Below are 25,600 nucleotides of genomic sequence, written 5' to 3' on the forward strand. Positions count from 1 at the left end.
AGTCCTCAACCTTTTTGGCACCAGGGACTGGTTTCATGGAAGACAATTTTTCCACAGATGGGGTGGAGGGGTGGTTTTGGTATTTAACTGTTCCACCTCAGATCATCAGGCATTAGATTTTCATAAGGAGCACACAACCTAGATCCCTTGCATGCACAGTTCACAATAGAGTTTACGCTCCTATGAGGATCTAATGCCTCCACTGATCTGACAGGAGGTGAAGCTCAGGTGGTAATGCTTGCTTGCCTGCCGCTCACCTCCTGCTCTGTGGCCCAGTTCCTAGCAGGCCACAGACCAATACCTAACAGCCCTTCTCACTGTGTCCTCCTGTAGCAGAGGGAGAGGGCGATTTCTCTTCCTATTTTATAAGGCCACCAATCCTGTTGAATGATGTTGCTATTGTTAGGACTTCATTTAACCTAAATTACCTCCTAAAAGCCCTGTCTCCAAATATAGTCACATTAGGGGTTAGAACCTTAACATGTGAATTTTGGGGGGATGCAGTTCAACCTATGGCAGATTGATTGGTTTTCAGATGTTAAACTTATCTTGCATTTGTGGGATAAATCCCACTTGGTCATGGTGTATAATCCTTTTTATATGTTGCTGGATTTGGTTTGCTGTTAATAATATTTTGTTGAGAATGTTTGCAGCCTTGTATTTCAAGGCTTTGGAGAACGATAAAAGCAGTGAAGTAATATGGGGCCCATATCTAGTGAAGTATTTAACAGAAACAATGGAAGCCAAAAGAAAGAAAACAACTGCCACCTAGAATTCTCTACTCAATACGTATATCTTTTAATAAGGAAGGTGAAATAAAACTATTTTCAGGAAATAAAAATTAAGGGAATTTGTCACCAGCAGACTCTCACTAAAGGAAAAACTAAAAAGGAGTTCTTCAGGCAGAAGGAAAATGATTCCCGATGGAAGCTCAGAGATACAGGAAGTAATGAAGAACAGTGGAAAGGTAAATATGTAGGCAATCAATCTAAGTGAATACTGTCTTGTGGGATGAACAACAATGGCATATAAATTGGGAGGGGAGTAAATGATGTTAATTTCTGAGGACTTTGCATTGTTTATAAAGAGAATAAAAGTAACAAGTAATTTTAGACGTTGACAGTTCAGGGTTGCTCATTGTAATCTCTTACCAAAATAAGACTATGAAAAGTCCGTAACTAACTACAGAATTAACAGAAAGGGAAAAATTGAAATGATGAAATGTAGTCCACAAGAAGACAAGAAAGAAGAGGAAAAGGGATAATTGTATAGGCAAGAGTAACAGATTCAAAAAGTTAAATACAACTCTATCACTATATTAAGTGAAAATAGGTTTGATGCTTGAATTACAACTGTATTCAATATTTTGTCAGAGGTCCTAGTCAAAGAAATAAGGAAAGAAAAATTAAAATGATAAAGATTGGATAAACAGAAATAAAACTATTATTTATACACAACATGATGGTGGACATAAAAACTCAAAAGATATCTAGGTAAACCATTAGAATCAATAAGTGATTTTAAAAGGTTGTTACACTAATGTAAAAAGAAAGTGTATTTTTGTATACAGATACCATGCAGAAAATGAGATAAAAAATCATTTACAATAGCATCAAAGAACATCAAAATCTAGGGAATAAACATAAGAAAATGTAAGATCTTTAAACTAGAAACTATAAACCTTGAAAGAAATTTTCATGTTCATGGATTGAAGAATCAATATTGTAAACGTCATTTCTGCCTAGATTGTTATATTTATCCAATGTAATTTCAATCAGAATCTCAGAGAAGTATTTTTTTTAATGAAAAGCCAATTCCAAAAATAAATGTGGGAAAGTAAAAGGCTCAGAAGAACTAGGATAATCTTAAGAACAAAGTGAATAGACGTCCTCTATCAGATACTAAAACTTATGAAACTTTAGTCTTTAGTCTTTAAAATAGTGCAGTCTTGCTGCAGAGTTAGAAAGACCATGGAAAAAAACCAGGAATTCCAGAAACAGACACATATATGGATGTCTGATTTGTGACAAAGGTGCTGCACAGCAGTGAGGACAGGACTTTTTTCAATAAATGATACTGGGTCAATTGAATATTCATATGGGGAGGAAAATGAAACTTTATTGCCGAATCACCCTGCATATAAAAATCAGTTAGAAGGTCTAAATGTAAATGTTGTAGCCAAAATAGTAAAGCTTCTAGAAACAGGAGAAAAGCTCTGTGATTTTGATGGTAAAGAGAGATATCTGGCCACAAAAAGCACTGACAAAGAAAAAAGATAAAAACTGGACTGCAATAAAGTTAAACAATGGAAGATGATTAAGAAAGTGAAAAGATGCTGCAGAGAGGAAGATGGTACTCGAAACACATATAATTGAGCAAAGAACTGGTGTCCAGAATAAGGAATTTCTACAAGTCCATAAGGAAGAGACAGAACATCCATTTGAAAAACAGAGAGACTTGAACAGACCCAACATAAAAGAGGGTATCCAGATGGCTAGTAAATATGAAAAGCTATCGCAAAAATTACAGATTAAGGCCACAGTGATATAACAATAAACATCCTTACAATAGCTAAAATTAAAGAGACTGACAATACCAAGTGTTGATAAGGAGGTAGGAATACTGCTGGTAGGGAATATAAATTGGTACAGACACTTTGGAAGACTGGTCAGTAGGGAGTACTAAAGCTGAATATATGCAAATTTTATGACCCAGAAGTTTCACTCCTAATAATGCACTCAACAAAAATGCATGCACGTTGGCACCAAAAGACACATACAAGAAGGTTCTTCACAGCATTATTAGTAATAGCCAAAAGCTGGAAACAACACAAATGTCCGTCAAGAGTAGAATGAATAAATAAGATATGGCATATTCATACAATGAAATATTATGCAGAAAAGAAAATGAACAGATTCAGCTAATATGGATGAATATCACATATATAATATTGAGCAAAATAAGCTGAATGCAAAAGCATACATATTATATGACTCCATTTATATACATTTCAGAAAATTTCAAAACTATAGTATTAAAGGTTAGGTAATAGTTATTTTTGGGGAAAAGGGAAGGGATTGGGATGGGACATTACAGGGATTTCTGGATGCTTGTCAACTTTTCGTGGATAGATGGTAAGGATGTGTCTACTTTGTGATAGTTGATTGAGCTGTATGCATATGATTTGTGTACTTTATGTATGTTATATGTCAATTCAAAAAATCTAAAGGAACTGATACCTTATAGGATGTAAATGAAGTTTTCTGTTCACATTGCTTTTTTCTTTTTGCCTTGGCAGAGAGAGGACAATGTTGGATTTTAGTATTTATTTTTGTAATTTCAACTTTTATTTTAGATTTGGGGGGACGCATGTCCAGGCTTGTTATGTGGGTATGTTGTGTGATGCTGAGGTTTGGGGTACAAATGATCCCATCATCCAGGTAGCGAGCATAGTACCTGATAGGTAGTTTTTCGAGCCCTTTCCCCCTGCCCTGTCTCTCCTGACCCAGTGTCTCCCAGTGCCTTTCATTCCCATCTTTATGTCCACATGTACCTAATGTTTAGCTCCCACTTAAAAGTGAGAACATGTGGTATTTGGTTTTCTGTTCCTGTGTAAATTTGCTTAGGATGATGGCCTCCAGCTGTATCCATGTTGCTGCAAATGACATGATCTCATTTTTTATGGCTGTGTAGTATTCCATGATGTATATGTACCACATATTCTTTATTCAGTAAGGTTGGATTTTAACTGAATATTTATTTGTTTCCTTGTGCATTTGTCCCCTTTAACCACCAAGCAGTCTAACTCTGGTGATGGGTCCTGGACAGTGGAGAGTTTCGTAGCAGGATTTTGAAAGCATCATAATTTAGATTGTTCCTGGGGCTAGGAGCACTAGCATGGACCTCTGAAGTCAACATGGAAGAAAATAATTCCAAGAGTTATAACAGTGGTCAGGAGCTAGCAACCTGATTTAAGTTCTTTAACACCTTTACTGTGATATTTTAAAATATCTTTTCTAAGTATTGTTAAATTAAAATGCACTATTAAATTATAAATAACATGTTAGAAATATGCCATTTGCTAGCATGATACAATGAAAGAGGATAAGCTTTAGAGTTAGATTCAAATCCTGGCCTTGCTGTTTGCTCAGTATAAAACTTTGGGCAGTTTACTCTAATTCTTTTTTTTTCTTTTCTTTTCTTTTTTTTTTTTTGAGACAGAGCCTCACTGTGTCACCCAGGTTGGAGTGCAGTGATGCAGTCTCAGCTTACTGCAACCTCCGCCTCCAGGGTTCAAGCAGTTCTCCTGCCTCAGCCTCCCAAGTAGCTAGGACTACAGGCACGCAGCACCACTGTGCTTGGGTAATTTTTTTTTTTTAAATTTTTTAGTAGAGACAGGGTTTCGCCTTGTTGGCCAGGCTGGTCTTAAACTCCTGACCTCAGGTGATCTGCCCACTGTAGCCTCCCAAAGTGCTGGGATTACAGGCCTGAGCCACTGTGCCCAGCCCAGTTTACTCTAATTTTTTGTGCCTTAGTCTTTTTGTGCTAAATGGGGATGATATTCTTACTCAATGAAAAGTCAATGAAGATTACTGTGTAAATGGAATAGCACTGTGTTTGGTACATCATAGGTGCTCCATGGGTAGACTTTTCCCCATTCTGCTTGCTAGTCCACTAAATAATGTTAGTAAAGAAAGAATCTTTCTAACTGTAGAGAGACTTACAAGACTGAAAAATTTAGTGTATTTATTTTAATTTTGTGTTTAAGTTGGGATTTTTAATTTCTGAAAGAAAATAAAGGTGCCTTTTTTGTCAATTAATCTTTGACCTCTTTTAATACAATAATCCAACCTTGTTCTCTCTCTTAACAGATTTTCATCTTAAAAAACATTTACTCATTGAAAAATATGAGAATTTATAAGAAAAATTGAAATATTACCCATAACTGCACCACACTGATATCTGTACTAGTAAGGTTTGGTGTACGCTAGTCCCCCCTTGTCTGTGGTTGGCTTTAGTTACAGCCAAATGTGGCTCGAAAATATTAAATGGAAAATTCCAGAAATAAATGGGCAAATAACTTGCATGTTATTCTGAGTAGCTTGATGAAATCCTTCGCTGTCACTCATTGTCCCACTCAGGACATGAATCATCCATTTGTCCAGCATATTCCTGCTGTCTGCCCATTAGTCACTCAGTAGCTGTCTTGGTTATTAGATCAACTGTTGGATATCACAGTGCTTGTGTTCAAGTAACCCTTATTTTACTTTTATTACAGTATATTGTTATAATTGTTTTATTTCATTATCAGTTATTGTCATTAATCCCTTACTGTGTGTAGTTTATAAATTAATCTTTATCATAGGTACGTAAGGAAAAACATATATAGGTTTGGTACTATCCACCGTTTCAGGCATCCACTGGGGGTCTTGGAACAAATTCCCTGCGGATAATAGGGGACTACTGTAATTTCTTCCGTTTACTTGTCTGTATGTTTTTAAACTGTAGTTTGACATGAAACCATACATGTGGTTTTTGCATTCCTCATTTGTTTCTAAATCCAGCGCCATAGACTGCTCGGCCACACCACACTCGTTTTTTTCTTAATATGTAACGTTTCCCCATGTTATTAAAAATTTTCTAAATCCAGCGCCTTAGACCACTTGGCCACACTACCAAACTCATTTTTTCTTAATATGTAATGTTTCCCATGTTACTTAAAATTCTTTGCATTATTTTAGATAGCTGCATAGTATTACATCTTAGAGCCTATTATAATTGAAGTCTTTTACTGTTAGAAACTTAGGAGGTTTCCAGTTTTTTGTTATGCTATGATAATGGCATTTTTCTGCATGAATCATTTACCTTTAAGACTATTTCCTTAGGCTATACTTAGGGAAATCTCATTATTTTACCTAAGGGAAAGTAGTTTTATGGTTTTTAGATGCAAATTTCAGAATTGCTTTATAGAAAAGCTTTCAATTCATAATTTTACCAGGAGTATAGAAATGAATCCATTTTGTCGAACTCTCACTACTGAATACTGTCCATTTAAAAATATTCCATTTCTTTTTTCTTTATAGCATTTGTTCAGTGCTCAGCACAGGAGTTTGACCAGACAGAGTAGACGTCAAATATGTACCAGTAGTTTGATGGAACGTTTCTTACAGGATGTACTGCAGCACCACCCATATCATTGTCAAGAGAGCAGGTAAAGTAGTTGATTGGAATAATATTTATACGTAGTTATTTATATGTAGTTACATGTTACAGTATGTGTTTGTGTTCATGTCCTAATCAATACTTTAAGTGAATCTTTGAGTCAAGGAATATAAAGTAAAATTTTAGTAACTTTCATTTGCAATTTAAAATTTTTCTTAGCTGAAGTAAGAAATTTCACTACAGAAGATATGGACTACACTATGTTTTTTTCTAAATAAAAGTCTTAGGCTAATAATTATATATCATTAAGATGTTTTATAAGTATGTTAGAGGATTAAGCAGGGGGAAAAGGAGGAAGAAATAGTTTTTTTTGTTTGTTTGTTTTTGAGATGGAGTTTCGCTCTTGTTGCCCAGGGTAGAGTGCAATGGCGCCATCTCAGCTCACCGCAACCTCCACCTCCCAGGTTCAAGCAATTCTCCTGCCTCAGCCTCCCGGGTAGCTGGGATTACAGGCATGTGCCACCACACCTGGCTAATTTTTTGTATTTTTATTAGAGTCGAGGTTTCGCCATGTTGGTCAGGCTGGTCTTGAATTCCCGATCTCAGGTGATCCACCCGCCTTGGCCTCCCAAAGTGCTGAGATTACAGGCGTGAGCCACTGCACCTGGCAAAATAGTTTTTAAAAGGTTAGCAACAGAAAAACTGGTGAAAATAGCAGAGTAAGGACAATTAAGTCAAAACTGAGTCAAATCCACATTAATAGAACTCTGCTAATTCTGAGTAAAAGAGATATCAAAAAGAATTGGGTTTTTAAATAATCTGTCTGTATTTTGATAGCTTTTCTTGTATCCATTTGTTTTAGTTGTTTTTAATAAAAGTAATTATTTTGATAACATTTAAGAGTTAATGCCCTATGTTGAAGAAAAACATTGGTAGAAAATCAGATTAAATATTATAATATGTAGCTCCAGCTGTACAAGATAAGGTAAAAATAGATCATTAGCACATCTGTGCAGAATTAACTGAGATGTGCACCGGTTAGTAGAAAAAGGGATAAACTTCTTTGCCTTGCAAATCACTAACATAGACCTTAGAAATGGCAAAAATATTTTAATGGAGAAAAGTTAGAGGAAAACAAGATGGTTTCTTAGCTGGTCTTCCAGAATTAGCCTATCCTGGGGTAAGTGTAAATTTCCAGTTTTTTTTTTTTTTTTTTTTTTTTTTGAGACGGAGTCTTGCTCTGTCACCCAGGCCGGAGTGTAGTGGCATGATCTCAGCTCACTGCAACCCCCACCTCCCTGGTTCAAGCAATTCTTCCTGCCTTAGCCTCCCGAGTAACTGGGATTACAGGCACCCATCACCACACCTGGCTAATTTTTTTGTATATTTAGTAGAGGCTGGGTTTTGCCATGTTGGCCAGGCTGGTCTTGAACTCCTGACCTCAGGTGATCTGCCCGCCTTGGCTTCCCAAAGTACTGGGATTACAGGAATGAGTCACCGTGCCCAGCTCCAATGTATAACTCTCATAAGCAGTGCTTCAGCAAATATGTTTTTACATGATTTCTTTTTTCTTTTTTTTTGAGACAGAGTCTCGGTCTGTTGGCCAGGCTGTAGTGCTATGGCACAATCTTGGCTCACTGCAACCTCCATCTCCCGGGCTCAAGCAATTCTCCTGCCTCAGCCTCTCGAGTGGCTGGGATTACAGGCATATGCCACCATGCTTTGCTAATTTTTGTATTTTTAGTAGAGACAGGGTTTCACCATGTTGGCCAGGCTGGTCTCGAACTCCCGACCTCAGGTAATCTGCCTGCCTCACCCTCCCAAAGTGCTGGGATTATAGGCGTGAGCTACCACGCCCGGCCACATGCAACTATTTCTGTGGTATAGCTTGCTAGAATTTGAAATTTTGGGTCAGAGTTTATGGACCTTAAAAGTTTTTTATTTTTATTTTTTATCTTTCCTTTCTGGAATAATTTCAGGCTTACAAAAATGTTGCAAAACTGGTACAAGAAATTCTTGGATCACCTTCCCCTGGCTTTCTCAAATATTAAATCCAAAATAACCACAGAGGGCCAGGTGCAGTGGCTCACGCCTGTAATCCCAGCACTTTGGGAGGCCAAGGTGGTCTGATGGCTTGAGGTCAGGAGTTCAAGACCAGCCTGGCCAACATGGTGAAACCCCTGTCTCTACTAAAAATACAAAAATTAGCTAGGCATGTTGGCACACGCCTGCAGTCCCAGCTACTCGGGAGGCTGAGGCAGAAGAATTCCTTGAACTGCACTCCAGCCTGGGTGGCAGAGCTAGACTCCTTCTTAAAAAAAGATTAAAAAAACCACAGTACAATGATAAAAACTAGGAAACTACAAATGCAGTAGGAGGATCACTTGACTACAGGAGTTGGAGGCTGCAGTGCACTTTGACCTCCCCCCGGCCGGTGAATAGGTGCATCCAGCCTGGGCAACATGGTGAGGCCTGTCTTGGCCTCTAAAAAAAAAAACAAGCCCCAAGCTGGGCGCAGTGGCTCACGCCTATAATCCTACCACTTTGGGAGGCCGAGGCGGGCAGATCACCTGAGGTCGGGAGTTTGAGACCAGCCTGACCAACATGGAGAAACCCTGTCTTTACTAAAAACACAAAAAATTAGCCAGGCATGGTGGTGCATGCCTGTAATCCCAGCTACTCAGGAGGTTGAGGCAGGAGAATCGCTTGAACCTGGGAGGCAGAGGTTGCAGTGAGCTGAGATTGTGCCATTGCACTCCAGCCTGGGCAACAAGAGTGAAACTTGGTCTCAAAACAAACAAACAAACAAACCCAAAGCAAAAAACTCCCTGAACCCTGCTCAGAGGGAGCCAGTTTTAAAAACACAAAAGCCAAAAACCAAGAAATTACATTGATACCATACTAACAGCTAATCTATAGACCTTGTTTAAATTTTGTTGGTTGTTTTAACTCATGTCCATTTCTTGGACCAGGAGCCAATCCAGAATCACACATTGCATTTCGTTGTCAACATCTCCTTAGTTTTCCTTTATCTTAAATAGTTCCTCAGTTTTTCTTTGTTTTTAAGACCATGATACTTTATTTATAGAGTACTGGCCAGTTAATTTATAGGATAGCCTTCAATTTGTGTCTGCCTGATATTTTCTTATGATTAAACTTCGGTTATGCATTTTGGGCGTGAATATCTTAGAATCGATGTGCCCTTCTCAGTGTGTGGCATCAGGAGACACATAATGTTGCCGTATCATTTTGGGTGATGTTAGCTTGAGCCACTTGATTAAGGTACTACTGTCTGCCAAGTTACTCCACTGTGAAGTTACTGTTTTTCCTAATTAATAAGGACCGTATGGGGAAGAACTTTGAGACTATGTAAATACCTTGTTTCTTATCTTACTTTTGCCCGCTTATTTTATGCAACCATTAATGATTCTTTGATCAAAATTCTACCATAAAGGAGATCTTTACTTGTTCTTTCACTTATTCAAGTATTTAATACTTATTTATATCATTATAGATTCATGGATATTTCCTTTATTCTATGGGTTTTAATTTGTTACTATTTATTATTTATTTTGTTGCTCAAATTGTGTATGGACATTTGAAGTCCTTGCTAGACACTTCCTAGAAGGCTATACTAATTTATACTCACACCAGCAGCGTAAGAGAATGCTCATTTCCTGTCACTGTTGCTAACACTGGGATTATCAGTTTCTTTTTTCCCTCCCAACCTAATAGGCCAAAAATGTGTAGATATACATACTGATAATCCCATAGTATCTGTTTTCAGGTAGAACTTTTCTGTATACTGATTAGCCATATTTTATTCTATGATATGTTTGTTAATATACTTTGCCCATTTTTCTATTGAGTTATTTGTATATTTTGGCTTTGTAAGAAATATTTGAGTACGAGTAATATCTTTTGTATTTTAAATGTGTTACAGATTTTTTTCAGAACCCAATTGTTTGTCTTTTAACTGTTTATGTTATTCTTTATTATACAGAAATTAAAATTTTTGATTTAATCAGCTATAAGTAGAATTTTTCTTTATGGCTTCTTTTATGCCTTTTTCTTCATGCCTTTGTTTTTTCTTTTAAATATTTGTAATCATCTTGGAGTTTGTTTTTATATGTGGTATGAGGCAGGACTTCTTGTATCTCTAATTATCCTTGCTGATATAAAATGTCACCACCTGTGTCATAACCCAAGTTCTTATATTTGTGTATATGTGTGTATGTATATCTCATTTTGAAACCATTTTGTTTCCTTGATTTAAAAAAAATCCCATGCCAATAGTACATTATTTTATTATATATGTATAAACTTTCTAACTTATAGGATTTATGATTTTAAAACATTTCCTTTCTGTTCCCCCCTTGTCTGGACATTGTAAATTTTTCTATTTTAGCTTTCCTGAAAATCAGTTCTTGCTTTATTTTTGTTTCATCTTCATTAATTTTTTCCTTCTCTTCATATATTTCGTCTACCTTTTCATGGGGGCAATTTGGTTGTTATTTTTTTCATCTTAAATTGGGTGCCCAGTTGTATTTATGAATTCTTTTCTTAATGGAAGTATTTAAAAGTACGACATTTTTATTTTGGCCATATCTTATAGTTTTTATTTCTTTTAGATAATTTTAAAAATGTTTTTTTTTTTTAGCTCAAGAGTTTTCCTTTTTACCTCAAGAGTTTAGCTGTTTTTTGTTCGTTTGTAGGTCTCACTCTGTGGCCCAGGCTGGAGTGCAGGGTGTGATTATAGCTCACTGTAGTCTCAAAGTCGTGGGCTCGAGTGATCCTTCTGCTTCAGCCTCTCGAGTATCTGGGACTATAGGCATGTACCACCATGCCTGGCTTATTTTTTAAATTTTTTGTAGAAACAAGATCTCATTATGTTGCCAAGGCTGGTCTCGAACTCTTGGCCTCAAATGATCCTCTCACTTGAGTCTTCCAAAGTAGGGGGATTACAGGCATGAACCACCACACCTGGCCAAAAGAGTGGTTTTTAATCTTTAATGGTTAGATTTTTAGAGAGCTTTTTTTGTTGTCGTGTAGTTACAAATGATGAGTTAAATGTGGATTATGATTTAATTGTTAAACATATTATACACACACAAATACAGATGCAGATCAAAGCATCCAGATGGCAGTTCATGACCTTCTTGGGATTTTACCACCTGTATGATTTTATGATTATATCTTCTTTTCTTTTTTCCCTTTTCTTTCTTTTCTTAGCTACATATTGCACAATTGGTTTTATTTTGAGAATGTTGTGATAGTCCTTAAGACAAATGAAGATAGTTTAGGGTTCTGAAAAACTAGAGTGAAGTGGTTGTTGCACTGCAATGTCATTGTTGAGAAGTATGAAAAATTAGGATTGTTTTTTGCTGCATCACAATACTTTTGATGCAGGGTTAACTTTTTTATTTTCTAAATTCAAAATTAATATTAAGGTAATAAATTTATATGGGAAAGATAGTAACAGTAATACTTAGGCTAAAATGAAATTGCATATGGCTGACACATGTATGCATGTTCTCTTAGACAAATGACATCTCAAATTGGAAAAATTCAATAAATTTTTAGGTGTTTATTTTTAATTGTTATAGGCTATTTTTATAAACAGTTTTAGATTAATGGAAACAATGAGGAAATAGTACAGAGTGTGCCTATAATACTCTCTTACCCAATTTCTCTATTATTAACATTCATGTGGTATATTTGTTACAAGTGATGAACTGATATTAGTAAAGTCCATGGTTTATTCAGACTTCTTAGTTTCTACTTAAACTAAGTTTTCTTAAACTAAGATTTCCTTGGTTTTACTACTTTTTCTGTTTCAGAATCACATCCAGGATACCACATTACATTAACTTGTAATGTCTCTTTAGGTCCTTCTTGGCTGTGACAGTTTAGTCTTTTTTTTTTTTTCTTAAACAAGTCTAGATGTGATGATACTTATCTCTTTGAATTGTTATTTTTTATGTGTCTGCCTTCTGCAGCTACTTGAATGGTCTTTAAAAGGTAGCTTAACTTTTTTTGAATTTGCCTTAGTACCTAGCATAGTGCCTGTAATGCAGTAGTAAGTCCTTAGTAGATGGTTGTTACGTGAATGAATGTTTGCCTGACTTTAAGAATTCAGGCCATGGCGATATCATTAGGTCAGCTGGTTTTATGTACATGAAAGAACAGTCCCTGAAATGCTTTGGTCAAACATGTTGTCTTGATACTGGTAGAAGAGATTCATAGACTGATTTTAGATATGAAAGTTTTGGGTCTTTTAAAAAATAATGGAATTTAAATTTTGAATGGGAAGTACAAATACATAGACATAATTCACAGCGCACGTTCAAAAGTAAGTCTTCTTAAATTGCTGCCATCCTGTAATCACTTCCCTAGAGGTAACACTTGACACCTCTAGACTTCTACAGTTGTATGTGCCATTCTCCAGATATTCTAAGTGCATTATTTTTTTCCCTTCTATTTTACATAAATGGTAGCTTTCTGTGTACCCTTGCTTTTCACTAACAATGTTTATGGTAATTGGTTTTTATTTGTATATATAGAGCTGCTTTATTATTTTTAAAAACCACATTATATTCCATTAAATACCATTAATTATTTAACCAGTACCCAGTTACTGAGTATTCAGGTTGATTCTAGTCATTTGCTATTACCCCTCCCTCCGCTCAAAAGTAGCAGTAACTATTCTTGTAGATGCCTCATTAAACACATGAGAAAACCAAAAGTGGAATTAGAGGTCAAAGGGTATGTACATTCTTAATTTTAATAGACATTGCCAAATTGCTCTTTGTAGAGGTTACAAATCTACATAGAGGTTAACCAGTAACTGTTAACTGATCTATATTCCTATGAACAATGTATTAAAGTGCTTTTGTCCTTACACCCACACCTAAACAATGTGTTAAGATAATAATAGCTAACGTTTGTGAATGCTTACTGTGTGCCAAGCTGTTTCTTTGTTTTAATGCTGTTTATATGTAACAATTAATTTACTCATCAAAACAATCTCATGAGGGAAAATAGTGTAAGATTCCCTTTTTTTGGAGGCAGAAACTGAAGCATACAAAGTTAAGTAACATATGTCAGACTTTTTGCTATTTACTACTCTGATAACTGAAAAATAATATATGATTTTATTTGTTTAGTTATTCATGTTTAGGGGCCATTTGTATTTAAGTAGCAATTGGCGGAGCCACCTCCACCAATTCTGCAGTAATTCCCCCCCTGCGGTCCATGCAGTGTTCAGCCTGGGGTGACTGCCTGGATTCCTTGTCCTTTAAGGATAGTCCAGAACAGAAAGCAAATAACATTTATTATGCCTCTATTTTAATATTTTAAACAGACATTAGAATATGTTTATGAGTTTCCCCCCTTTCTTTTTAGTTCAACACAAGATGAGACACATGTGAATACTGGGTCATCGTCTGAAGTGGTGCATTTGGATGATGCTTTTTCTGAAGAAGAGGAAGAGGAAGAGGATGAGGATAAGGTTGAGGATGAGGATGCTACCGAAGAGAGACCCTCCGAGGTTTCAGAACCTATTGAAGAGTTACATTGCAGACCTCATAAATCTCAGGAAGGCACGCAGGAGGTTTCAGTTCGACCATCAGTTATTCAAAAACTGGAGAAGGGACAGCAGCAGCCCTTGGAGTTTGTTCATAAAATTGGGGCTGGTGTGAAAAAATGTAACCTAGTAGATATTGGTCAGGCTACAAATAATGGAAGCAACTTGGTACGCCCCCCAGTGATTTGTAATGCTCCTGCTAGTTGTTTACCTGAAAGCTCTAATGATAGACCAGTTACAGCTAATACAACTAGTTTACCACCAGCAGCTCATTTGGATTCAGTTAGCAAATGTGACCCAAACAAAGTTGAGAAATATGTTGAGCAGCCAGACGGGGCCTCTAGAAATCCTGTGCCATCATCCCATGTAGAAACTTCTTCATTTTCGTATCAGAAACATAAAGAATCAAATAGGAAATCTTTACGCATGAATTCAGATAAGTTGGTTTTGTGGAAAGATGTAAAATCTCAGGGTAAAACTTTGTCAGCTGGCTTGAAATTCCATGAACGCATGGGTACTAAGGGCTCCTTAAGAGTTAAATCTCCTTCCAAATTAGCAGTAAACCCGAATAAAACTGACATGCCTTCTAATAAAGGAATCTTTGAAGATACTATTGCAAAGAACCATGAGGAATTCTTTTCTAACATGGATTGTACCCAAGAAGAAAAGCATTTGGTTTTTAACAAGACAGCCTTTTGGGAACAGAAGTGCTCAGTGAGTTCTGAAATGAAGTTTGATTGTAGCTCTCTTCAGTCAGCATCTGATCAGCCCCAAGAGACTGCACAAGACTTAAATCTTTGGAAGGAGGAGCGAATTGACCAAGAAGATAACTATGAATCTAGAGGTTCAGAAATGAGTTTTGATTGCAGTTCCTCTTTTCATTCACTGACTGACCAATCTAAAGTGAGTGCCAAAGAAGTAAACCTTTCCAAGGAAGTACGTACTGATGTACAGTATAAGAATAATAAATCTTACGTTTCTAAAATAAGTTCTGATTGTGATGACATTCTTCACTTGATTACCAACCAATCCCAAATGATTGTTAAAGAAATAAGTCTTCAGAATGCAAGGCATATTAGCCTGGTTGACCAAAGCTACGAATCTAGTAGTTCTGAAACGAATTTTGATTGTGATGCTTCACCTCAGTCCACTAGTGACTACCCTCAACAATCTGTAACAGAAGTAAACCTTCCTAAGGAAGTGCACATTGGTTTGGTTGATAAGAACTATGGTTCCAGTAGCTCTGAAGTAAGTGCTGATTCTGTTTTCCCACTGCAGTCAGTGGTTGACCGACCCCCAGTGGCTGTCACAGAAACAAAACTTCGGAAGAAGGCTCATACCGGCTTGGTTGATAACTATGGATCGAGTTGTTCTGAAACAAGTTTTGATTGTGATGTTTCTCTTGAGTCAGTAGTTGATCATCCCCAACTGACTGTCAAAGGAAGAAACCTGAAAGGTAGACAAGTCCACCTAAAACATAAGAAGCGTAAACCCAGTAGTGCTAAAGCACATCTTGATTGTGATGTCTCACTTGGGACAGTTGCAGATGAATCCCAGAGGGCTGTTGAAAAGATAAATCTTCTGAAGGAGAAGAATGCTGACCTTATGGATATGAACTGTGAATCCCATGGTCCTGAAATGGGTTTTCAGGCTGATGCTCAATTAGCTGACCGGTCTCAAGTAGCAGAAATAGAGCCTCAGAAGGTGGATGTTGACCTTGAGAATAAGAGTGTTCGGTCTAGCCGTTCTTCTCTAAGTTCTGATTCTCCGGCTTCTCTTTATCATTCAGCTCATGATGAGCCTCAAGAAGCTTTGGATGAAGTAAATCTTAAAGAGTTAAATATTGACATGGAAGTTAAAAGCTATGATTGCTCCAGCTCTGAGTTGACTTTTGATTCTGACCCGCCTCTTCTGTCAGTTACTGAGCAGTCTCATCTGGATGCTGAAGGAAAAGAACGGCACATTGACCTGGAAGATGAGAGCTGTGAGTCAGATAGTTCTGAAATAACTTTTGATTCTGATATTCCTCTTTATTCAGTAATTGACCAACCTCAAGTAGCTGTTTATGAGGAAGAAACTGTTGATCTGGAAAGTAAAAGTAATGAATCTTGTGTCTCTGAAATAACTTTTGATTCTGATATTCCTCTTCATTCAGGAAATGATCACCCTGAAGTAGCTGTTAAAGAAGTAATTCAGAAAGAAGAGTACATTCACTTAGAAAGGAAGAATGATGAACCCAGTGGTTCTGAAATAAGTTCGGATTCCCATGCCCCTCTTCATTCAGTGACTAATTCTCCCGAAGTAGCTGTTAAAAAGCTAAATCCTCAAAAAGAAGAGCAGGTACACTTAGAAAATAAGGAAAATGAACCTACTGATTCTGAAGTAAGTTTGGATTATAATATCATTTTTCATTCAGTGACTGGACATTCTGAAGATCCCATTAAAGAAATAAGCCTTCACACAAAAGAGCACATGTACTTAGAAAATAAGAGTGTTTTTGAAACGAGTTTGGATTCTGATGTCCCTCTTCAGGCAGCGACTCACAAACCTGAAGTCATTGTCAAAGAAACGTGGCTTCAAAGAGAAAAGCACGCTGAATTCCAAGATAGAAGTACTGAATTCAGTAGTTCAAAAACAAGTTTAGATTCTGGTGTCCCTCATTATTCAGTAACTGAACCTCAAGTAGCTGTTAACAAAATAAACAGAAAGAAGCAATATGTTCTAGAAAACAAGAATGATAAGTGTAGTGGTTCTGAAATAATTTTGGATTCTAATGTTCCACCTCAGTCAATGACTGACCAACCTCAACTAGCTTTTTTGAAGGAAAAACATGTTAATCTGAAGGACAAAAATAGTAAATCAGGTGATTCTAAAATAACTTTTGATTCTGCACAACTTCAGGAAGCGGTTAAAAAAATAGACCAATGGAAGGAAGAGGTTATTGGCCTGAAAAATAAGATTAATCAACCTAGTACTTATAAATTAATACATGATCCTGATGTTTCTGTTCAATCTGTGGCTGATCAACCCAAAGTAGCTATTAAACATGTAAACCTTGGGAATGAAAACCATATGTACTTGGAAGTTAAGAGCAGCCAATATAGTTGTTCAGGAATGAATTTGGATTCTGGTTTCTTGGGTCAGTCAGTAGTCAATCGACCTCAAATAACTATTTTGGAGCAGGAGCACATTGAACTAGAAGGTAAGCACGGTCAGTGTTGTGGTTCTGAAGTAAGTTTTGATTCTGATGACCCTCTTCAGTCAGTGGCTGACCGGCTGAGAGAAACCGTTAAAGAAATAAGCCTTTGGAAGGATGAAGAAGTTGACATGGAAGATAGGAGAAATGAAGCTAAGCGTTTTGAAATTATGTATGATTCTGATGTTCTTCAGCCAGTGGCTGGCCAACCTGAAGAAGTAATTAAGGAGGTCAGTCTTTGGAAAGAGCATGTTGACTTGGAAAATAAGATTGTCAAACCTACAGATTCCAGAATAAATTTTGATTCTCGTGAACCCCTTCAGTCCGTAACTAATAAAATTCCAGGGGTGAATAAAGAAAGAAATCTTTTGAGGGAGGAACATGTTTGTCTGCATGATAAGGGCTATGTGCCCAGTGATTCTGAAATAATTTATGTTTCAAATATCCCTCTTCAGTCAGTGATAAAACAACCACAAATTTTGGAAGAGGAGCATACCAGTCTGGAAGATAAGAGCAGTAATTCTTGTAGTCCTGAAGAAAGTTCTGACTCCAATGACTCTTTTCAGGCAGCAGCAGATGAGCTTCAAAAACCTGTCAAAGAAATAAATCTTTGGAAGGAAGACCATATTTACCTGGAAGATAAGAGCTATAAATTAGGTGATTTTGATGTAAGTTATGCTTCTCATATTCCTGTTCAGTTTGTGACTGATCAATCTTCTGTACCTGTCAAAGAAATAAACTTGCAAAAGAAGGATCATAATGATCTAGCAAATAAGAACTGTGAAGTCTGTGGTTCTGAAATAAAATGTCATTCTTGTGTTCATCTTCAGTCAGAAGTTGACCAACCTCAAGTGTCTTACAAAGAGGCAGACCTTCAGAAGGAAGAGCATGTTGTCATGGAAGAAAAGACCGATCAACCTAGTGATTCAGAAATGATGTATGATTCTGATGTTCCTTTTCAAATAGTAGTTAACCAATTTCCAGGATCAGTCAAAGAAACCCACCTTCCAAAGGTGGTACTTGTGGATCTGGTGCCCAGTGATAGTGATTATGAAGTAATTTCAGATGATATTCCCCTTCAGTTAGTGACTGACCCACCTCAGTTGACTGTCAAAGATATCAACTGTATAAATACAGAATGTATTGATATAGAAGATAAGAGCTGTGACTTTTTTGGTTCTGAAGTCAGATGTAGTTGTAAAGCCTCTACTCCCTCAATGACAAACCAATGCAAAGAGACTTTCAAAATAATAAACCGGAAGAAGGACTATATTATTCTGGGAGAGCCAAGTTGTCAGTCTTGTGGTTCTGAAATGAATTTTAATGTCGATGCCTCTGATCAGTCCATGACTTACGAGTCACAAGGACCTGATGAGAAAATGGTGAAATATATTGACTCAGAAGATAAGAGCTGTGGATATAATGGTTCTAAAGGAAAATTTAATTTGGAAGACACTTCTCATCGAACGACTCACCGACTGCAGAAAGCTCACAAAGAAGCCAACCTTCGGAAAGATCCAAGAAATGCTGGCCTAAAAGGTAAGAGCTGTCAGTCTAGTGCTTCTGCAGTGGATTTTGGTGCCTCTTCCAAGTCAGCGCTCCATCGAAGGGCTGATAAAAAAAAACGTTTGAAGCTAAAACATAGAGATCTAGAAGTGAGCTGTGAACCAGATGGTTTTGAGATGAATTTTCAGTATGCTCCCCCTCTTCTGTCTGATACTGATCAGCCTCAAGAAACTGTTAAGAAAAGACACCCTTGTAAGAAGGTATCTTTTGACTTGAAAGAAAAGAACCGTGATTCCCAGTCAAGCTCTGTTCCCAAGGTTGATTCTGTAAGGAACCTGAAAAAAGCAAAGAATGTCATAGAAGATAATCCTGATGAACCAGTTCTTGAAGCCTTGCCTCATGTACCTCCTTCATTTGTGGGGAAAACATGGTCTCAGATAATGAGAGAAGATGACATAAAAATTAATGCTCTGGTGAAGGAGTTTAGGGAAGGTCGTTTCCACTGTTACTTTGATGATGACTGTGAGACCAAAAAAGTTTCTTCGAAGGGGAAAAAAAAGGTTACCTGGGCTGACTTGCAAGGTAAGGAGGACACTGCACCAACTCAAGCTGTGTCAGAGAGTGATGATATTGTCTGTGGTATTTCAGATAATGATGACTTGTCAGTGGCCTTAGATAAACCATGCCATCGTCATCCTCCAGCAGAGAGGCCTCCTAAGCAAAAGTGGCGTGTGGCTTCTCAATGCCAGACAGCGAAAATCAGCCATAGTACTCAGACCAGTTGTAAGAATTACCCAGTGATGAAAAGAAAAATAATTAGACAAGAGGAAGACCCACCAAAAAGTAAGTGTTCACGTTTACAGGATGACAGAAAAACCAAAAAGAAAGTCAAAATTGGGACAGTTGAATTTCCTGCATCATGTACTAAAGTTTTGAAGCCTATGCAACCCAAAGCCTTAGTCTGTGTTCTTTCTTCTTTAAATATTAAACTGAAGGAGGGTGAAGGCCTTCCTTTCCCTAAAATGAGGCACCATAGTTGGGATAATGATATTCGGTTTATATGCAAATATAAACGGAATATCTTTGATTATTATGAGCCCTTGATTAAGCAAATTGTAATTAGTCCTCCCCTGAGTGTAATAGTACCAGAGTTTGAGAGGCGTAACTGGGTTAAAATTCATTTTAATAGGAGCAACCAAAACTCCAGTGCAGGAGATAATGATGCTGATGGACAAGGCTCTGCTTCAGCACCTTTAATGGCAGTGCCGGCAAGATATGGATTTAATTCACATCAGGGAACCAGTGACTCTTCTCTGTTTCTGGAAGAATCAAAGGTTCTGCATGCTCGTGAGATTCCAAAGAAAAGAAATTTCCAGCTAACATTTTTAAATCGTGATGTTGTCAAAATCTCTCCAAAATCAGTTAGAAATAAGCTTTTGGAAAGTAAAAGTAAAAAGAAAATTCACGGAAAGGTGACAACTAGTAGTAATAAGCTAGGTTTTCCCAAAAAGGTTTATAAACCAATTATTCTCCGGCAAAAACCCAGAAAAGCTTCAGAGAAACAGTCAATTTGGATTCGGACCAAACCAAGTGATATCATTAGAAAGTATATTTCGAAATACTCTGTCTTTTTACGTCATAGATATCAGTCCAGGAGCGCTTTTCTTGGAAGGTATCTAAAGAAGAAAAAATCTGTTGTCAGTAGGCTAAAGAAGGCGAAGAGAACAGCTAAAGTGCTTTTGAACTCTACAGTTCCACCAGCTGGTGCTGAAGAGCTGTCAAGCGCTGTCGCAAATCCTCCTCCAAAGCGACCTGTGCGGGCTTCTTGCCGCGTTGCAAGAAGGAGGAAGAGGAGTGATGAAAGCTACCATGGCCGACAGAAAGGTCCTTCTACACCTGTGAGAGCATATGATCTGAGAAGCTCATCTTGTTTACAACAACGTGAGAGAATGATGACTCGGCTAGCAAACAAATTGAGAGGTAATGAGGTAAAATAGAAGTTGGTTTTGTGTTCAGGCTAGTTGAGGATTCAGTACTTCAGTTGAAATATATTTGGTACTTTGTGCACACAGCTTTCCCAGCTTTGGTGAGAAAACTAATCTTGAACTATTTTGCTATAAATATTATTTTTCAGAATTTTTATATTCATTTAAAATTAGTGTTTAGAGTCCTTTCATTTTAAGATTCAGACGCAGCCTTTGTCCAACATTTTCTGTAGAAGAACTTCATCTTAATTTATGTCACAAAATAATTTAGCACCGTATATAGAATTTTGTTCCTCAAATCATATCCCTCTTATTTTTTATGATTCTCTCTCTCATGCCAGCAAATTTAACATTGTGAGAATGAATATAGCAAACTTATTAAAAAGAAGGAATTATAATGAATTATGTCAACTTTTGAATGGGGTTGACTTAAGTGAATACAAACAAAATATGAGTTTTCTTTCTTTTTAAAGCATTCCAGAAAATGAGATTCCATAATCTTTAATACAGTTTTTAAAAACTGGTGATTTTTTTTATGCATAACACAAACTCCTCCTGCTTCATTTAAATTGGATCTGCAAGTCTCTAACTTTTATCATTTGAACACATGCACACATACAGTCTCTAGGTTTTTTGGGTTAGCCTTATTAGATCTTAAAGGGGAAAATAATTTTGCCCATGTGTTTAGGCATTCCCCCCCCCCCTTTTTTTTTTTAACCACCTTTACTCTCCTCTACATGAAGAGTTGGTGGTTTAATATGAAAATCCAAGTTACTTTGTGGCCTTATCCCCTAAAAATATTTTAGGCATTACCATATCAGTTTTTATTTTTATTTTTATTTATTATTATTATTTTTTGAGACAGAGTCTCACTCTCTTGCCCAGGCTGGAGTGCAGTGGCCTGATCTTAGCTCACCGCAACCTCTGCCTCCCGGGTTCAAGCGATTCTCCTGCCTAAGCCTCTCAAGTAGCTGGGACTACAGGCGTACGCCACCATGCCCGGCTAATTTTTGTATTTTTAGTAGAGTCGGGGGTTTCACTATGTTGGCCAGGCTGGTCTCAAACTCCTGACCTTGTGATCTACCCGCCTCAGCCTCCCAAAGTGCTGGGATTACAGGCATGAGCCACCGTGCCCAGCCTACCATATCAGTTTTTAATAACTTGAACTGAAATTATTGGCTTGGTAATATTTGGGCAGGCCATTAATTCTCATTAGAAAATTACTTAATATTTCAAAAAATTGAATAAAACTGGTAATCTTTGTGGAGGCCCATTTTGCAAGTGGAAACCTGTATTTATACATTAGTTTGTCTTTAACTTGTTAACAGATTTTAACAGTTCAAATGAAAGATGTTAACGAGATGCAGTTTGAGTCTGGGATACTCAGAATAGATCCAGAACCTTTATTCAGGGACACTGGTCGAGTTGGTACAGATGCATTCAGTTGTCATTCATTCATGTTAAGCCAAGATCCTGGATCTTCTATCATTAATGTTAAGAGGAAACATTAATTACAACTATATTGTATGACTGCCATATTTTATTGAAACTAAGGTCAATGTTGAACCATATCTTGATTTCAGAATTTAAAATGTGTTACCTTAGAAATAATGAAATATAGTATAACAGTTGGTTTCTAAATGTGGTTTTATTTCAGGGGCCATTATTTAACCTGTGTATATGCTATGATGGAGTTCTTTTGTAATTTCTTTACTTCTAAATTTAAATGGTAATTATGTTTAAAAACAAATGTTTTTGTCTTTAGTTGCAAAGCAGCATATATCTCATTTCCTTCAACCTTGCCTCCTCGTACACAAATATATTTTCATTTCTCTTCTTAAAAGATCACTGGGCCAGTAGTTCAAAATAATCCTCCAATTTTAATTTAGGAACAAAGCTTTGTCCTACTGACTAGGAAGTAAACAAACAGCTGATATATAAAATACTCTATTTGTGGGTATTGGTGTCTTTTTTCCCTATGGAATAGACACATAGTTCCCTTGAATATTATTAATAGACATTCTACAGTCTTTCAGTGTAAGTTTAAAAGCAAGAGATCAAATGAAAATGTGTACTAGGTACCTATGATGTGTCATATCGTGATTGCATCATGCAGAGAGAACAGTTCCTATAATTCAAGTAATTAAAATTTCAAGTTATAAAAATGTTACCATTTTCACATTGGAAGCCCTTCTAAGTACCATTTTCATTGGGGGCAGGGAGAAGGTTTATATTTAAATTTTATATTACCAGACATAAAAGTACAGTGCAGTACTGATGATTTTGTTTAAAGTTTTTGAAATGTTTACTAAGTTCTTGTAATCATTATTATTTTAGACAAGCTTGAAAACTTGAAATTGTTGAAACTTATAATTTAAATTAAATTGGAAATTACTTTCAGAATTTGGTAGTACACAAGATGTGCCCCTTTGTCTAAATAAATGTTGGCTTAATTTGCAGAATAGATAAAACAATTGATGTTTTTGTGTATTCAAGAATGCATTAAATTCTTTTAATAGTAAAAAGTCAAATTACGACCATAATGAGTATTTTAATCTTGTTCTTGTTCAGTATTTTGCATAGATTTTTATTGTAATTGTCCTGAGTTCTACAGTATGTGAACAATATCGTGTGAAGTGTGTTTTTGCATTTGTGCATTTAAATTATTTATGTAACTAGGGCTGTGAGTAACACTGTTTTGTTTTTTTTTTTTTGGTTAAAGAAAAGCTATATTTAAATATTCAAATAATTATATATTTCCATGTAAAACTAATGTGAAGACTAATGTATTTTTTATATTGCAGTGTAAAAGCTAAACTTGTTTTTGATGTTATCAAGATAAAATTTATTAAACCTTGAAATTTGTCTGTTCTCTCTTCATGTTAGAAACTTTTTCTGGGAATACTTGAAGAATAAGAGAATAATGGCCTGAGAGATAATAAATGAGAGAATGTAAATGTTGATGCCAGTGAGAAAATAGTTTAACCAAAGATATACAGATTATATTCAATGCAGTAGTTATTTCAAAGGATTAAAATTAAACCATTTATTTGTCTGGTGGAGTGGTGGATTAGTAGCTTTTCACTTTGTGTACCTGTGTTGAAAGGGCCCATGAACAAGACTGAGTTCATGAGGCTGTATCTATATCACTGTTTGACACCTACTGGGAAGGGAGAACTTGGGAGCCTCCACTACCACAGCATGTATTATAAAATACAAGAAAACATGAGAAAGTGTATGTATGTCAGTGAGGTAGGTGCCTTTGGCCCCAGTAGTACTGACTTCCAGAGTTTGTTGGCCTAGATGTTATTGCCAGGATAAACAACATCCTAATCTTTTTTTTTTTCCTTTCTTGAGGCAGAGCCTCTCTTTGTCGCCCAGGCTGGAGTGCAGTGGTGCAATCTGAGCTCACTGCAACCCCCGCCTTCCAGGTTCAAGTGATTGTCCTGTCTCAGCCTCCTGAGTAGCTGGGATTACAGGCATGCACCACCACACCCAGCTAATTTTTGTATTTTTCGTAGAGACGGGGTTTTACCATGTTGGCCAGGCTGGTCTCGAACTCCTGACCTCAGGTGATCCACCCACCTTGGCCTCCCAAAGTGCTGGGATTACAGGCATGAGCCACCACGCCTGGCCCCTAATCTTTATAATAAAAAATCATGGCCAGGCGCGGTGGCTCACGCCTGTAATCCCAGCACTTTGGGAGGCTGAGGCAGGCAGATCACGAGTTCAGGAGATCAAGACCATCCTGGCTAACATGGTGAAACCCCGTCTCTACTAAACAAAATACAAAAAATTAACCGGGCGCGGTGGCAGGTGCCTGTAGTCCCAGCTACTCAGGAGGCTGAGGCAGGAGAATGGCGTGAACCTGGGAGGCGGAGCTTGCAGTGAGCCGAGATCGTGCCACTGCACTCCAGCCTGGGCGACAGAGCGAGACTCTGTCTCAAAAAAAAAAAAAAAAAAAAATTACTACAGTGAAAATGTTAAATGGAGGTCCATTTTCAGCAAAGGGCTTTTATGTAAAGAAAATATAGTTTGTTGTTGAATCTTTAAGTAACTATAAACTTAAAATTTTCTGTGTTTATAATTTATTACATGAATGTTGTAATTTATTTCCAGGTTTAATTATTTTAAGGTTAAAAGGTGTGTGTGAGTGAACATCTTGAGCCCTTGCTGAGTGCCAGAGATTGTTCTAAGCTTTTAACCTGTTATCTCATTTGGTCTTCAAAGGACCTTTATGAGTTAGTTACTGTAATTTTCGCAATATATTAGATGAGAAAATTGTGGCATATTGTAGTTTATAGTTAATCATCATTCCCACCCCCCGGTTCCAAGCCAGCACTAATCTACTTTCTGTCTTTATAGTATATCCTTTTCTGGATAGTTCATATGAATGGAGTAGTAAAATACGTGGCCTTTTTGTTGGCTTCTTTCATTTACCACGATGTTTTGTCATTGTGTTGTAGCATGGATCAGTATTTTGTTCCTTTTTATTGCTGAATAATACTTACAGTTCGTTTTTAATGAAAATAATAACACAGACCTGGTCTCCTGGTAGCAAATATGAGAAAACCACTAGGTTTAAGCCTAGCTGTTCCCTTTATGCCTCTCCTATGTGTTATCCTTGGTAACTGCCCAGACCCAAGACCAGACAGGACCATTGCCTTCTAGAGTTCTCTTATTCCATACCTGGATGTTTGTGCTTCCTCCCTTGGACTTTTTGTCCCTTTACTACCCTTCCTGGCATTCTTTTCACTGTTCTGTGAATTCTCATTTTCAGTGTCAACACGTTTCCCTGTGTTGTCAGTGCTTTCACAGTGGGTTGCTGGCAGGTAATTGGAATCTGAGAATTTTATCCAAGTTGCCCATTATTCTAATCTCCCTAAGCCACAGAGCCAGGAACTGCTGATGGTGTACTGGTTGTGGCGAACACTGTTTTTTGAAAATTACTCTCTTGCATAACCACAGCACACACCATCAAAATCAGGAAATAAGCATTGATCTGATAAAACCATCTACTCCACAGACCTTGTTCAGGTTTGGGGGATTATTCCAGAATGTTCTCTCCTGGTCCAGGATTTGATCCAGGATCTACTGGCATGACTCTAATTTTCTTCAGTATGGAGCAGTTCCTCAGCCTTTCTTTGCATTTCATAGCAAACTTAT

At 37.0% G+C, this 25,600-nt stretch overlaps 1 protein-coding gene across 13 annotated transcripts in view; it reads left to right on the forward strand.

The window, feature by feature from the left end:
• The window catches only part of ZDBF2 (zinc finger DBF-type containing 2), a 39,764-nt gene extending 16,469 nt beyond the window's left edge, over window positions 1–23,295 (forward strand). For 10 of the 13 annotated variants that reach the window (XM_024243865.3, XM_054549683.2, XM_024243867.3 and 7 more), the window contains 2 exons: window positions 6,084–6,211; window positions 13,567–23,295. In XM_024243865.3, the coding sequence (XP_024099633.2) occupies window positions 6,084–6,211; window positions 13,567–20,446 (7,008 nt within the window). In that variant the 3' untranslated portion in view covers window positions 20,447–23,295. Of the gene's footprint in view, window positions 1–861; window positions 968–6,083; window positions 6,212–13,566 lie in introns of all 13 variants that reach the window. The other 3 variants (XM_054549687.2, XM_054549686.2, XM_063713000.1) reach the window with 3 other exon arrangements.
• The last annotated feature ends 2,305 nt before the right edge of the window (window positions 23,296–25,600 follow it).

Source organism: Pongo abelii, chromosome 11, assembly GCF_028885655.2.
Source record: "Pongo abelii isolate AG06213 chromosome 11, NHGRI_mPonAbe1-v2.0_pri, whole genome shotgun sequence".
Lineage (NCBI taxonomy): Eukaryota > Metazoa > Chordata > Mammalia > Primates > Hominidae > Pongo > Pongo abelii.